General features: G+C 43.0%; 3 protein-coding genes across 4 annotated transcripts; 2 read left to right on the top strand and 1 right to left on the bottom strand.

Moving 5' to 3' along the window:
- The first annotated feature begins 305 nt into the window (after positions 1-305).
- On the top strand, positions 306-4,769 carry LOC124693642 (AP-4 complex subunit mu-like). Its single transcript, XM_047227128.1, has 13 exons — positions 306-437; positions 518-612; positions 1,369-1,572; positions 1,770-1,886; positions 2,011-2,139; positions 2,636-2,762; positions 3,149-3,252; positions 3,353-3,457; positions 3,573-3,667; positions 3,772-3,859; positions 4,014-4,074; positions 4,148-4,221; positions 4,430-4,769. Exons 1-13 carry the CDS (start codon positions 380-382, stop codon positions 4,526-4,528), a joined length of 1,356 nt encoding a protein of 451 aa, XP_047083084.1. The 5' UTR covers positions 306-379; the 3' UTR covers positions 4,529-4,769.
- A 136-nt stretch (positions 4,770-4,905) lies between these two features.
- On the bottom strand, positions 4,906-8,466 carry LOC124693644 (ADP-ribosylation factor-like protein 1). 2 transcript variants are annotated; one of them, XM_047227130.1, is made up of 7 exons: positions 8,416-8,466; positions 7,776-7,938; positions 7,480-7,620; positions 6,454-6,562; positions 6,280-6,341; positions 5,716-5,819; positions 4,906-5,405 (listed from the first exon to the last, which is right to left on the bottom strand). In XM_047227130.1, exons 2-7 carry the CDS (start codon positions 7,866-7,868, stop codon positions 5,303-5,305), a joined length of 612 nt encoding a protein of 203 aa, XP_047083086.1. In that variant the 5' UTR covers positions 7,869-7,938; positions 8,416-8,466; the 3' UTR covers positions 4,906-5,302. The 2 variants fall into 2 exon arrangements, with proteins under 2 accessions (XP_047083086.1, XP_047083087.1); XM_047227131.1 differs by lacking the exon at positions 8,416-8,466 and adding an exon at positions 8,383-8,405.
- A 1,187-nt stretch (positions 8,467-9,653) lies between these two features.
- Positions 9,654-11,658, top strand: LOC124693645 (dolichyl-diphosphooligosaccharide--protein glycosyltransferase subunit 4A). Its single transcript, XM_047227132.1, has 2 exons — positions 9,654-9,764; positions 11,332-11,658. The coding sequence occupies exon 2, from the start codon at positions 11,332-11,334 to the stop codon at positions 11,443-11,445; it is 114 nt and encodes a 37-aa protein (XP_047083088.1). The 5' UTR covers positions 9,654-9,764; the 3' UTR covers positions 11,446-11,658.
- Positions 11,659-14,245: the final 2,587 nt, after the last annotated feature.

Below are 14,245 nucleotides of genomic sequence, written 5' to 3'. Positions count from 1 at the left end.
AATTGTTTTATTAGAAAAAGGTAATTGCTTTTCCTACAATCAGTTAAAAGAATTGCTATTTTTCTTTGAAAATAATTAGTAAAAGAATTGCTAGTAACTGAATCCAGTTCGCTTCAGCAAGTATATTCAGTCTGTGCTGTCTTCAGTTCAGATAATTAGAATCATCCCGGGCTGAGAGCCGTCAGATCAGGAACCAACGGTTACGATCGCTTCATCCAGCCGCCCGTGTGCCCGCCTCGTCGGCGTCTTCTTCCCCTCGTTCTCCACTTCCCCGTGTTTACTCTGTCCGTTCTTCAGATCGCCCCGGCGTTCCGTCGTAGCCACGAGACGCGCGGCCGGCGGCGAGGCGGGAGCCGGCGAGGTAGAGGGCGGGAGCGAGATGATCTCGCAGTTCTTCGTGCTGTCGCAGCGCGGCGACCACATCGTCTTCCGCGACTGTAAGATCTGGATCCTGTTCCCCGTGCTGATTATTTTCCCCGGAATCAGTAGCGATCTTGTGCTGATTTTTGCGTTGCAGATCGCGGCGAGGTGCCCAAGGGCAGCGCGGAGATCTTCTTCCGGAAGGTCAAGTTCTGGAACGAGGACGAGGCCGAGGAGGCCCCTCCAGTGTTTGTACGCATCCGCTCCCCCTCTCCGGGCCCCTTGTTCATGCTCAACATTCTGATAATCCGTCCCGATTCTGAGGCCTGCTAGTGTTCTAAGTCGTTGTGATGAGCTGATAGCTGCTTTGAGAAGCTTGATAGCACCACCGCTTTCCAGATAGATCATGCGCTCACAAATTTGGATGTGCCGCTGCTTCTGTTTGGAATCATTGGGGCTAGCATGTTTGGTCCCTTGCAGGATAGTGTTGCCGCCTCGGGTCTCACCATTCTAACTCCAATCGGTAGTTTTACTTTCATTGAGCGTTTGTTAACATTTGCATTGTGGTGTAAGTATCTCGTAGGGCAGATGCTTTAGATGGGCAGAAAACAAAATGGAATTAGTACCTCCAGCAACTCTTCAACTGTTTAGGGGGAGTGGCATGGTTGAACTAAACTCAGTAAGGAAAGGAAATTTGAGTGCATGTTCTGCATTATGGTTCTTTGGGCAGTGAGCTGGGTTATAGTGTGACGTGCAATTAGCTGGCTCCGTGTGGTATGTGCATGGGACCTGCATTGAAGGATCTGTGTATGGATAAATCTTAAGCTGGGTGACAGAGATTTTATTATCTTTTAGCATATCCGGGTCTTGATAAAGTTGAAAAAATAAGTGGCATATTTATCGTGTTGAAGAAACCACAATGATTATATTCCTTGTTTTGTTGATTCACCCATTGCTTTCCCACTTGATCTGACATATGGCTTCTTTTTTACATTTTGTGAATGACAGAATATCGATGGCGTTAATTATATCCATGTCAAAGTCGCAGGACTATTTTTTGTGGTAACCACAATGGTCAATATCTCGCCATCGCTTCTCTTGGAACTTTTGCAAAGGATCGCGCGTGTTACAAAAGATTATCTCGGTGTTCTGAATGAAGATTCTCTGAGGAAGAATTTCATTTTAGTGTACGAGTTGCTCGATGAAGTCATTGTAAGTACTCCATGCTGCCTTTCTTCAAAAAATATGCAACGGTACAACCTTTTGCTGACCATGTTTTTAGGCCAGTAGCAAAGTATTCTGTCTGTTTATCATGGAATTAATGTGATTCATCTGTTTAGGACACAAAAATACAGTCATATTTTGGTAGAAGCGTATGCCACTATTTATGTGTTAAATTGTGTGATTAGGACTTCGGATACCCACAAACAACCTCCACCGAGGCTCTGAAGTCGTACATATTTAATGAACCAATCATGGTTGATGCCGGCCGACTACCACCACTTGGTCCTGCTGCTATGTTCATGGTAATACTTCTGCCTATTTTCACAAGAAAGCATGACATTAGGGTCTAACTTGACCAAGCAATGTGCTATTCTCCATTTTACTTTGTTAATGTTGTGGTTTGATTTGACACATGGCCTTCTGCAGCAAGGCACGAAGCGGATGCCCGGTACAGCTGTTACAAAATCTGTTGTTGCTAATGAGCCTGGTGGGAAAAAGAGAGAGGAAATTTTTGTTGACATCATCGAGAAAATAAGTGTGACATTTAGCTCGAGTGTAAGTTCCCCCTTGTTAGTTCATCTTCTCATCAGAGAGATTCAAGATTTGTTTCCTATTCTTCCTGATCTGAGATCTCAAATATGTTTACTCTGTAGTATTAATAGTGAACACTAAGTACTTCAATTTAGTGCCGATAGTTTCACCAATATGTATCACGTTTATCATTCAGTTCCTTGAGCATCTTCTGTGTTTACAATTTTACACTGGACATGAAGAAGATGCCATATTGTTGCCTCTTACTGTAAAATTCCAAATTCATGGGATATGCACTGTTGCACTCTAATGAACATGGCCATTTAGTTCTGAACTGCTCGGATTTTCTTGAACTTTGTGACACACTAAATATGATAATCCCACTCCTCGTAGTTGAGTGGCAAGCCATTTGTTATCTTATATACTGTGATATAAGTATGATGATTGATGAATTTGTTTTATTGCAGCACTAGTGCTTTCATTTGCTCACTATGTTTTATTTGATTTTTCATTTTAACAGGGTTATATACTTACCTCAGAGATTGATGGAACCATCCAAATGAAAAGTTACCTTAGTGGAAATCCAGAAATCCGTCTAGCCCTGAATGAGGATTTGGGCATTGGTAGGAGTGGCTCTTCTACACATGGTACGTCCCTTACTCCAATTAGCTTTTCTTCCTTTATCACCTAACTTAGGAAAATGTTGTAGTACTATTTTCGCGAACTTATGTATGTCTGGACATAACATGGAATTTGTATTTCTTTTTTATTCTTGATCATGTGCATCTAATGTTAAACCAGTCGCATATACTTGGAATGTTATAGGTTATTTAGTTGATATATTTCACCATGACAGACTATATATGCCTTTATACTACTATAATTCACTGAAAATTGGTATTTCACTCTATTTTTTTCACTCCACAGTAGTTTTCATGTATTCTGCTGTTCATATCATGCAAATTTGATCTGGTTACTGTCGTATCTTTCAATATCTTGTGGATGAAGAACACTACAATTATTTTTATACCAGATTACAGAAGTTCTTCTGGGGGAGGATCAGTCATCCTTGATGATTGCAATTTCCATGAGTCAGTGCAGCTAGATAGTTTTGACATTGACAGAACTCTGCATTTGGTATGTACTACAACTGACATTATTGTCTTGTTTCCTTATGATATCTTTGCTGCAAAACTACACATCAGCAAGTTTGACAATTATATTTACCATTGAATAGATACCACATGATGGAGAATTTTCTGTAATGAACTACCGGATGACTCAAGAATTTAAGCCGCCCTTCCGCGTTACCGCACTAATTGAAGAAGCTGGGCCATCTAGGGTATGGTTTATGTTTTTCTTAGGCACTAATAAAACTGATATTTCAATATCCGCATTACCGCACTAATTGAAGAAGCTGGGCCATCTAATTGAAGATATTGATTTATGTTATGTAGGCTGAAGTTATACTGAAAATACGGGCAGACTTTTCCGCGAATGTCACTGCTAACACAATCACAGTACAAATGCCAGTGCCTTCTTACACTATGAGGTGAAATGCGGCTTTATTTTGTTCCTTTGAGTTCAGAAAGAGCGAAATATTGACGTCTGCTTCTGATAATTTGTTTAAGAGTTGTATTATGGACTACTTTGCAGGGCAAGTTTTGAACTGGAAGCTGGAGCAATGGGACAGACAACAGATTTTAAAGAAGGAACTAGGAGACTGGAGTGGAATCTAAAAAAGGCTAGTTTAAAAAAAGATTTAATCTCTTTGCTCTTGTCCATTGGGTTTGCAATCTATTATATGCACGCCCTATTCGAAGATAATCATTGGCAATCATGTAAGCCTGATTTAACCATTTTGCTGTACTTTGCTGAATAAGTTTAACTTTTCGCAGATTGTTGGTGGTTCTGAGCATACCCTTCGTGCAAAGCTCACATTTTCCCAGGAGTCACACGGTATGCATTTAACTTTTGCTGTGGCCTGTCTATGCTGAGTGTCTTTTTTGTGACACATCTTTCTGGAATACAGGAAATCTCACAAAGGAAGCCGGACCAGTAAACATGAATTTCACTATACCTATGTACAATGCTTCAAAGTTGCAGGTAAGACCATCTGCTGTCAAGTTTGTTATCATTGTGCTGACACTAATATAATTCCATACATTTTTCTTGGTGATATTATACTGTTTGGTATGTTTGAACAACTAGGAACTCTGTGCAGCTTTGATGCTTCTTGAACACCTTCAGTTTCAGATACTTACGCAGAACACTTTTAACCCACACGACTGACTGTTCCCCTTCCCCCCTGCAGGTCAGATATCTACAGATAGCGAAGAAATCCAAAACATACAATCCATACAGGTGGGTGAGATACGTGACGCAGGCCAACTCATATGTAGCTCGTCTATGAGGACACTGTTTGTACAATTCTCTCAAAGGTCCTTCCCCGCTGTTCCTTGTGCAATTATGTTGGTCAGACTTCAAGCTTGGACAGAGTGGCATGTATTTTAACTCTATAGGGGGATCCCAAAATCACTCTGCTCCTGTAGCTGAACTTTTTTTAGTGTCATATTTTCCTCCTGGAATATGCAGGAAATACATACTGGTGTTTGTATTATGAGAAATGAATAAATTTCTTGTTCATCCTGTAATCACAAACTGAAACTGCCTCATTTCGGAAACACAACAGAAGCCCTGGCATAATGCAACACATCATAGGCTGCTCATACTGCTACTGCATTGTCTTGCATCTAAATCTGGATCTGGCACTATCGATACAAAATGAGATAATGAAATTATCATTTTTGGAAGCTTCCACTCTTTATTGAAGATTTCGCTGGATTTACAAAGCTGCTACGTGCTCCACATTGTCACATGTAATCGAACTCATATGAACACGAAACCTAAGTCCCTAACGAGTAACAACTGTAGATCCTTGGATACATTTGTATTGCTATCAGGATCAATAAGCCAACAAACGGCTGCTTCGGCCATCGCTACAACAGAACTACTACAAGCACAGGTGCAAACATGTAAGGCTTTTTGTTCTGGGGCTATATGGACCAGAGTGCTGATGAGGATGGTTCATCATGAACATTGTGCCAAAGTGTGTATTGACGAGATCAATGACATCAGCCATCGTCATGAAATGCTTTCTGAGTTGGCAGAGTCCTGGGTCATGATGCTAAATCTTTGCATACGTATCAGTGCGTGCCTTCAGAGCTTCGGTGCGCCTACTCTTTCCCATTGTTTCTACCAACCAGTCGATACCAAGTTTGATGCCCGTCCTGCCATAAGAAAAATCATTAAAGAACACAAGAAGTCTGCAAAACTTTCTTCCTATTAGTACTGGTCAAGAAGAAAAGACTTCAAATGGCTAGTGCAGTCCTATCCTTGAATACCATTGAAGATTATTCTGCAACAGTGCAAATTTAAACAAGAAAGAGAAGTGATGTAATCACTAGCCTAAACTGAATTATTCATTCTCCAACTAGGGGAGAAATTAGTAGAAATATGCACCACAGTAAGCATAATAACGAATCATCTTTCCAATGTGAGGCAAATAAGTTCGGAAACTTCAGGGGTTCCTCTACTTACCCATCATAGGCAGACCCAGCCACAAACATGTATGGCCTCTCATCAAACTCTTTAAGGTGAAGATGTCTGTCCAACTCTTCTTCTGTGACTGCTGCTGGTAAATCCTGTTGATAGATACAGGTAAGCCTTCAAACATGAATACTTACTGGCGAAAGCAACATATCAAGATGAAATGAGCTTGCAAAGGACTCAGAGCAATAATATGGACAGTTGTTTTTCCCAGTCTGTCTTGCTCCACTTAGAAAATATTGTGATCTCCAACACTGAGACCGAAAAGAATTCGACTATCAGCGCAAGCACATGGTTAAATGTATGTTTCTACTCTTCCATATTTTGAGCTCTTCACCTTAAGATGCATGGAAAGTAAACTGATATCTTCTGACACTCAGTATGAGTTGGATTCCAAAGTTACAACTAATGTGCATCACATGATAGAATTCTTCCACAAGGGCCAATTTTCATCCAAGAAATTTCCTTTTTTAACTAAGAGTGAATGTATCGAGTTTTGTAAGGTAATTTAGTAGTATATATGACATTTCAGATAACTGAAAGGTAAACCTCAACCTGTTTGTTTGCGAATATGAGTAGTGGGGCCTCTTGCAGATCCTCATGTCGAAGCGTTTTCTCTGCAGCAACAATGTTCAAGTCAAGATTAACTCCAGTAAATCAAAAAATTTCCAGTCCCATGGACAGATACAGGTTGCACCAATGTTCTGTGAAGAAACAGAAGCAACTTACCAAGAGCAGATTTGGCATCTTCAAATGTTGATGCGGAAGCAGAATCGATAACATACACTATAGCATGTGCCTCATCATAATATTTCTCCCATATTGTTCTCAGGCCAGGCTGTCAAAAACATGTAATCAGCATTGGAATTTGCAATAGCTAGAAAAATATTATTATCAAACTTGTATTATTTGTGACATTTACGAATGAAGTTGATTCCTCCTTATTAGCTGCCATGAAGTTACGATCATATCTACAGTTTAATATGCCTCACTAAGTAAAAATAAATCACAAAACGTGGAAGGTGTAACTTGTCAATCATCATTCATAGCCAAAACTTATATTCGTAAAACGCTGAAAGTAGAACAGACAGCAGTAAACAAGAAACTTTCGCACAGCTATTAGGTACATAAAAGATGTAGACCAAGATCTCTGTAGCATCGAAGTAAGGTTTTACATAAGATAAACATTTGCTGAAGATCTTACATGAACGTGGAAAAACTTATTAAAAAATGATGGTTACATGCCTTCAGTACGAACATTGACAGTAATGTTTCAATAATTTGCAAATCTCCAGGAAAATTTAATGTTTGAGGCTTCTGAACAAGGGAATGAAAACTGGCCTACACTTGCCAGCTACCTAATCAAGCTAGAGTGTTCTATCTCCAGGAATTAGAGTGACGGCATGGAGAAAATACAACTGCATGATTGTAGCGTCAATGAGTCATTCTGTTTGAAATGGAAGGACACATTTGTTGATCAATTAAAGGTTCACAATCAACTAAAATAAGATGTGAAACACAATCTGGTGACCAGTGCAGCCTAATATCAATCAGTGTATTGTCTGGTTCTAGCAAAATTAGATAAACCATGTGCAGCTCTACTATGGTTACAATTAATATTTTTGAGCAAGATTCTCTCCCAGGTTTTATCATTTTAATCTCCATTAACATATGAGCAAATGTCAATCTATCTTCGATAAACTGAAAACAACCCCAAATGGTGCAGAAGCTTGTCCATAGCACAAGAAACCATACCTGGCCTCCCAGATCCCAGAAAACAAGTTTCACATTTGCATCTTCAATCCGTCCAATATTAAGCCCCACAGTTGGAACGACACGGTCATGTGGAAGCCCTTCTCCTTTCAAATAGATTGACTTCAACTTTTCTAGCAAGGTCTGCAGAGTCATCATTAGAAGCATGTCAAGTTTTAGTATAAACCTAATCATGTACTTCAAATAAACTCAATCTTCACACAAGGATACTGACAAGAAAAGGAGACAACATTGTGTCGACACTTCATGCATATAAACATCAGTGTCAGATGAATTACCGTCTTCCCAGCCTTATGGACTCCAAGGATGAGTACACGGAACTCTGTCTTGCTAAATACATGGTTCCACAGGCCGTAGAACAAGGAGAACATTGCTGGTATTCCCCTCTTCTCAATCAGCTACGTGCTGGCTCCGACCTTAGTGCACCGATGATCCCACAACCTGAATAAATCAATCTCAAGTTACACAAATATTTCCTCCTAGAACTAATCTGAGATATTAATCTGAAACAACTAAACACTCGATAATGAGCAGGCTCCGGCTTTCAAAATCGCAATGAATACTCAGTACGGTATCATCAACTCCACACTTGCATTGCGTGATAGCACGAACTACCCATTTCCAAACCCTGGGCTAATCCTAACCATCCACCGCCACCATTTCGGATTATCAAACTGGACGAGCGGTACCAATTCGTCCCAAGCACGACCAATCCGGTTCACCAATACCCACCCTCCCTGCCAGATCCCAACTCCGTCGAGGAGCGGGATAATTAGCATACACCCGAAAATTACCACCGCGGAATCGTTGAAGTAAACCAATGCGCGTCAAATCCGGGGTCGCGAAAACAAAATTCGAGAGAGGAGAGGGTAAAAGCGTGTAAACCACGGTGCTGAAGCGAAGATCCGGATCGCTCACCGGAGGAGGCGGCGGCGCGCGGCGATCGGATCGCTTGGGCCCCTCGCCGACGTCGGTCGTTGGCGTCGGCGTCCCCGGGCACGGCACGAGACGAGACGAGACCGCCTGACGCCACTGTACCTACGCGATCCTAAAATCCTTGGTAGGCCAAGCCCCCTGGAAAGAAGTGAAATTGCGCACTACTCCTCCATGGACATAGGGCTGGTGAGGCGTCGGTGCCACATGTCAACATAGAGTGGAAGTAGTGAAGCTGGCAAAGGGTCCCACGCTCCTACCTATCGGTCGTGTTGTCATTTCGTTATCTTTTTTGCGATCTGTTGTCATTTCATTTCGGCGGACAGCTGCCACGACTTGATGGGAACACCCCCTATATACCGCTATAGGGTAACCTCGGAACATTTTCGATGTTACCCTGGATCCTCTATGACATGTTTATATTGATTTTGGGAATTTTTCTCTTAGAACGGAAGAGGAGGAAGTGCACACATGCCAACCATCTAGGCCGCACCCACCATCATCCTCCCTCTTCTCTTCTTGCTCGACGATGTAAGCGAAGTGGTTGCCACAAGATTTCTCCTGGTACTTGTGGACCCATGTGCTCGTCGCGGGCCTCACCGTCGTCTCCTATCACCCGCGGCTGGCGCCTCACCGCCCATCATGCCCGAGGCGCAACCTCCGTCGGTCTGCCGCCCCACGGTCGACCATCCTTCTAAACCCCTTCCCCCGGCACCGGTGGGAACCTGCACCCCTAAGTTTGGTCACCGACGAGACCCCACCGCACCCGACCCCTACCCTAAGATTTCTTCCTCACCTTTGTCGTAAATGTCGCGACCAACCGTGTTGTCCCTGCCTCCCGTGAGGACTTGGCCTCACCTACATCACCGACGCTGCATCCTGCACCTCCACCTCTAAGATATTTGGCCGATCGCGAGGAAGAGAGGAAGACGCGACCGCCACCTGCGCCCTGGCCTACCACCGCAAGCACACCTAGGAGGGGTACGCAGCACGAATGATCGGCGCCGCAACTGACGGTGTATAGGATTTGCTGATTTGACCGCCCTCGGAATGCGACCGAGTTGCGACGATAGTACCAAATGATAGTTGGCCCACGTAGCACTAACCAGCCCAACATAACGCAGCATGTTCGGCCCAGGTACATGCGGCCCAGTCATCCTTGCCGATGTAAATCGCAATAAAACACTTCGGCCCATTCTTCCTCTTCTCCGCAACTCGCTAGTTTCAGTTCCAGAGCAGTGCACTAGTCAGACTCAGGACCAAGGCGGCGACGGCGAGCGCGACCGCAAGCGCTTGCCCCGGCTCCCCGAGAGATCCGAGCAGCGGCCGGCAAGGTGCGTCCCTCTCTCTTCGCCTCTCTCGGATCGCGTGCTCGCGGGAGGAAATCGCGCCCTTCCCCCCACCGTTTCTTCTGCCGTTGTTCGTCGTGATTTTCGGTAGATCCGTCCGATTTCGGGGCGGGATCATTAGCTGGGTGTGCGCTGTGTCTAGGTTCTGACGAAGTGTCACGCTGGTTTGCCGCGATCTCGTGACGGGATCAGCTTTTGATGTCGTGAGATCTCGTTCGATTTGATTCCGGAATTCGGGCAGGGAATCGTTCGGGCTAGTTCATTCTGTTCTCCTTTGTTAGATTTGTTTGTAGGTGTGTGTGCTACATGAGGTTAATTTGTTGCAGTATATGCGTTGGAAGTCTTCCGGTGGGTGTGGCTTGCCATAGGTGGGTGGACGTAATCCGCTTGGTCAGGTTCAGGAGCTAGATGCAGTTATGTCTCATATCCATTTAGGAAGAATTTGAAAGTAATTCTCCAGTTTTAACTCTAGGAGATTATGCAACCCAGAGATCAGGTTAAACTATATTGAATGGGTTAGCTGAGGAGCTGAATTTGTGTAGGTTTATACTGGAGGATAGGTCTTACCGTCTTATACCCTTCATTCTTTGAACATAAGGTAGAAGCTAGCCTTGAACCTGATGCGGGGTTTAAATTTTGTGTTGCATTCCTTAAGAGTCCTCTTGGTAAAAGGTATTCGGGAAGGGTAGCGAAGATTCGAAGACCCATGAATTGCTGCTACGGGTAGATTATGTTATTTGTATGCCATGTGCGCATAATAACAATGCAGGTTTTCTGCATGCTCTGTTGCAATGTGGAGAGAGTGCTCATCTGCAACAATCAACTAAAATTCACCTCCACTCATGTGTAGCATAGGTTTTGCTTGTCAAAAATTTATGTATTGTATCTCCTGACTTTCTGACATGCTTTTATTAGAAACTTCTTCTGGATACTAGTAGCCCTGAATTATTAGATTTTGTAGCATGCCCACAGTAGTGCAGGTTGATTTACACCATCTTATGTTTTCCACCTCCACACTTCAGTGGCAGTGTGTTCTTTACGGGTCTCTATGGTCATTTTTAATCACGCTACACCACTAAACTTTTATTTAGCTAGCCGACCAAGCCCCCACAACTCCATTCCTGAACGACAGTTATTCTCCACCGTGATAAAAGTGGACTACACTTATATATTTGGTGAAAGTGGAGTTAGAGTGATGCTGACTTTGTCATCAAGTTAGATTTGCCAGAGTATGGATCAGTTGTCAGAATTTTTTGTTTTGAATTATCAAGATCATATGATGATTAAGAAGTGGTTTCTCCACTCGTTTTGACTTGCTCCATTTTGCATTGACAACCTGTCACCATAATCCTGCAGTAGCCTGTAGTGTTTCATGATCTCTTCTTTCATATTATACACACAGCTCGTGTATAACCTCTGTTTGTATGTTGCACTTTAGCTTTTACTTCCATGTCATATACTTCTGACAAGTGGCAACCACTACATTTTGTTATTATCATGAATTGCTTGTTTTCGGATCGTAACTAACCATTGTTTGCAACCTTTGCTGCAGATGTTTGACGATCAGGACCTGGGTTTCTTCACCAACTTCCTGGGCATCTTCATATTTGTCTTGGTCATCGCGTACCACTTTGTGATGGCAGACCCCAAGTACGAGGGAAACTGATCACCTTTTTGTTGAGGATGTCACCGTATTATACTTGGATCAAATCAAAATAGGGAAATATGTCTGTTAATTAATGCTAGGGGGGCACTTGACTGTTATTTACTGCTTATCGTGAAAATTGGAGGTGCAGCTTCTGGCATTGCGACTTGAACCGTGTTTAATCCGTTGAACTAGTGAACTGCGGAAATTTAAGAAGCGATTTTACTTATGTTATATCTGCTGCTGAGTTGTTGTTTGCTGCTCGTGATGACGTTGTTACTGTGCACTCGGATGTCTGAGAGTCGACGCTTGTCATCAAGCATTCTCGAGCCAGTAATCTTTTCTCGACAGGCACTCTGAAGTCTGAATGCAGGAATTTGCCTGCATTCTGCGTTGATTGCAATATCATGGCACTGTTGACAACTTGAAACCTCTCCACGTCCCATCCCTGTTTTGTGCACTCTTCTTGCCAATCGTATATGTATTTGTTATGACGAGCAGGACAATGATGGCCACGGGTGGCCATTGCCTCTTGCGGTCGTCATGGTAAACACGGTGACACGTAAGCGATTCCGCAACACGCACTCCTCATACCTCAGATATTCCACGGCGGATCGTGCCTCTGGATCAAATCATTTTTGTTCCAAAGAAGAAAGGGAGTGTGTATTTCATGCTTTACGCGGGGGCGGCATCAAGATCTGAGAGGCAGCTTCGCGCGCTCCCTAGTGGTAGTGGCTACCTTTTTTGTTGGGTGGCTACTTATATATCGAGCGAGCGTGTGTGCACTTCTCTAGGAGCTTCTTTAATAACCAAATCCTCCTGCAGTCCTGCGTGCCACCAGTTGGGTGCGATTAGGACGTTTGCCATCCTGGCTTCGATCGGCATCGACCGCAATCCTGTCCCATGCCCACAGCTGACAGCTGCATCTATGAAAATCTTCGGCTAATCCAAAAGGGCAGTGGGAGGAACTGTTGTCACATGATTTTTTCAAGCACCTGACCGAGTGGGTTTTGTAAACCACTTTTGTCGACCCACGGAGAATTAGCAAATGGCAACTTAATAGCTCTAGATCGTGCCCATATATCCTTAGGTTTGATGGCTAGTGAAAATCCACTGTCATTTTGGTGATTGTCAAGTTCATTAGTCCGTTCAATCTAAAAAAAACCTATTAGTCTGTCATTGGAGAAACAATGGTCCATACTACTAAATCATGTTAAATGGTTCATATTACCAAAAGGTGGAACTCCATGTGTGTGAGTTCTTCGTGGGGTGTGTGTGGAGCTAAATGCCCCCCAAAATCAAAATCTACCACTAAACCCACCACAGAGATTATTCCTTGATCATTCCTAGTTTCCTACCTCAAAACCACACATCCCATAAAACTCCCCAAGCCCTTCTCCCTTTCTCTTCCCTAGGAGACCCTCTCCTCTTGCTGATGTCAAGTTAGTCTTGCAATGCAGAAACAAGGAAACATGACCATGATCTCAAAGGGTAAGGTAATTATAAGAAAGAAGTGCTACATTTTATTGTCTTTATGTAGTTAATTCTTTGTGGTGAATACAACACGAATTACAATGAAAACTGAGACCACCGGGATGGTCGTATATTTAGTGCACTAGGGGTACTAATCATAGGTGTCTTAATCTATATAATTCCTTTAGCGCGAGGCTATTTTTTCATCGATGTCGAAACAATTGAAGAGTTTGTAAACCTTGCGCAGTGTGACTACAACCTTTAGTAAGCGCAACGAGTTAAATGTTGAACAACAAGACATATTCTATCTAGTTCGTAACACTTGTCCTTTTAGAATCCACACCGGTAAAACTTTATTTGGCTATCAATTAATAAAGATTTATCAATATTGCAACATTAAATTCATACTACTAAATCAATCACAAGATATACTTTCGGAATGCATAGTTATTCTCAACATATTTCACCAAATTGATGACCAAAGTATATCATCGAGGACCTTGTCAATGTCGTAAAGGACTAACAAAAGGAGACCCCCAAAAGGAAAGAGATGGATGCATCAGTTTCTTTGCTCTCATCAAAGGAGTGGAATGAAAAAACACATCAGTCTCGACGTCTACATTTTCGCTTGTCGACTTGGCGCTAGAATCACATCAGCCAAGTTCCATTTGTTTCCATTGTTCATGTCGAGTAGGAGTTAAAAATCAACCCATTCACACGAGTACAATTCACTGGTCTACTCTCATTTGTCGGCATTCCAACTCGCCAGTGGCCAATAAAACTATTTCATTCACACGAGTTCAATTCATCGACCTACTCTCATTTGTCGGTATTCCATCTTGCTAAAATTATTTCATTCATATGAGTACAATAACACTACTCCGTCGAAGACTCGACGGCTGTACACGCCATGTGGATTTATCATTCATGCGAGACTAATAACATCAGCCAAGTTCCACTGTTCATGTCGAGTAGCGGTTAAAAACCAACCCATTCGCACGAGTACAATACACCGGTCTAATCTCATTTGTCGGCATTGCAACTCGCCGGTGGCCAGTAAAACTTTTCAATCGCACGGGTACAATTCACCGGCCAACTCCCATTTGTCGGCATTCCAGCTCATTATTTCATTCACACGAGTACAAATAACGCTAGTCCGTCGACGACTCGACGGTTATACACACCGGGCAGATTTATCGCCACCAGAGAGGGCGAGGCACCATGTGGATTCATTAGGGGGTGGACGGAGCAAAATACCCAAAATGTGCCGCTAAACCTAGTGCGGAGATTATTGCTTGATCATTTCCTCACTTAAAACCACACACCCTATAAAACTCCCAAAGCCCTT

Source organism: Lolium rigidum, chromosome 2 (genome assembly GCF_022539505.1).
Source record: "Lolium rigidum isolate FL_2022 chromosome 2, APGP_CSIRO_Lrig_0.1, whole genome shotgun sequence".
NCBI lineage: Eukaryota > Viridiplantae > Streptophyta > Magnoliopsida > Poales > Poaceae > Lolium > Lolium rigidum.
Note: the sequence above shows the minus strand (reverse complement) of the source record. Positions and strands in the feature narration are given on the sequence as shown.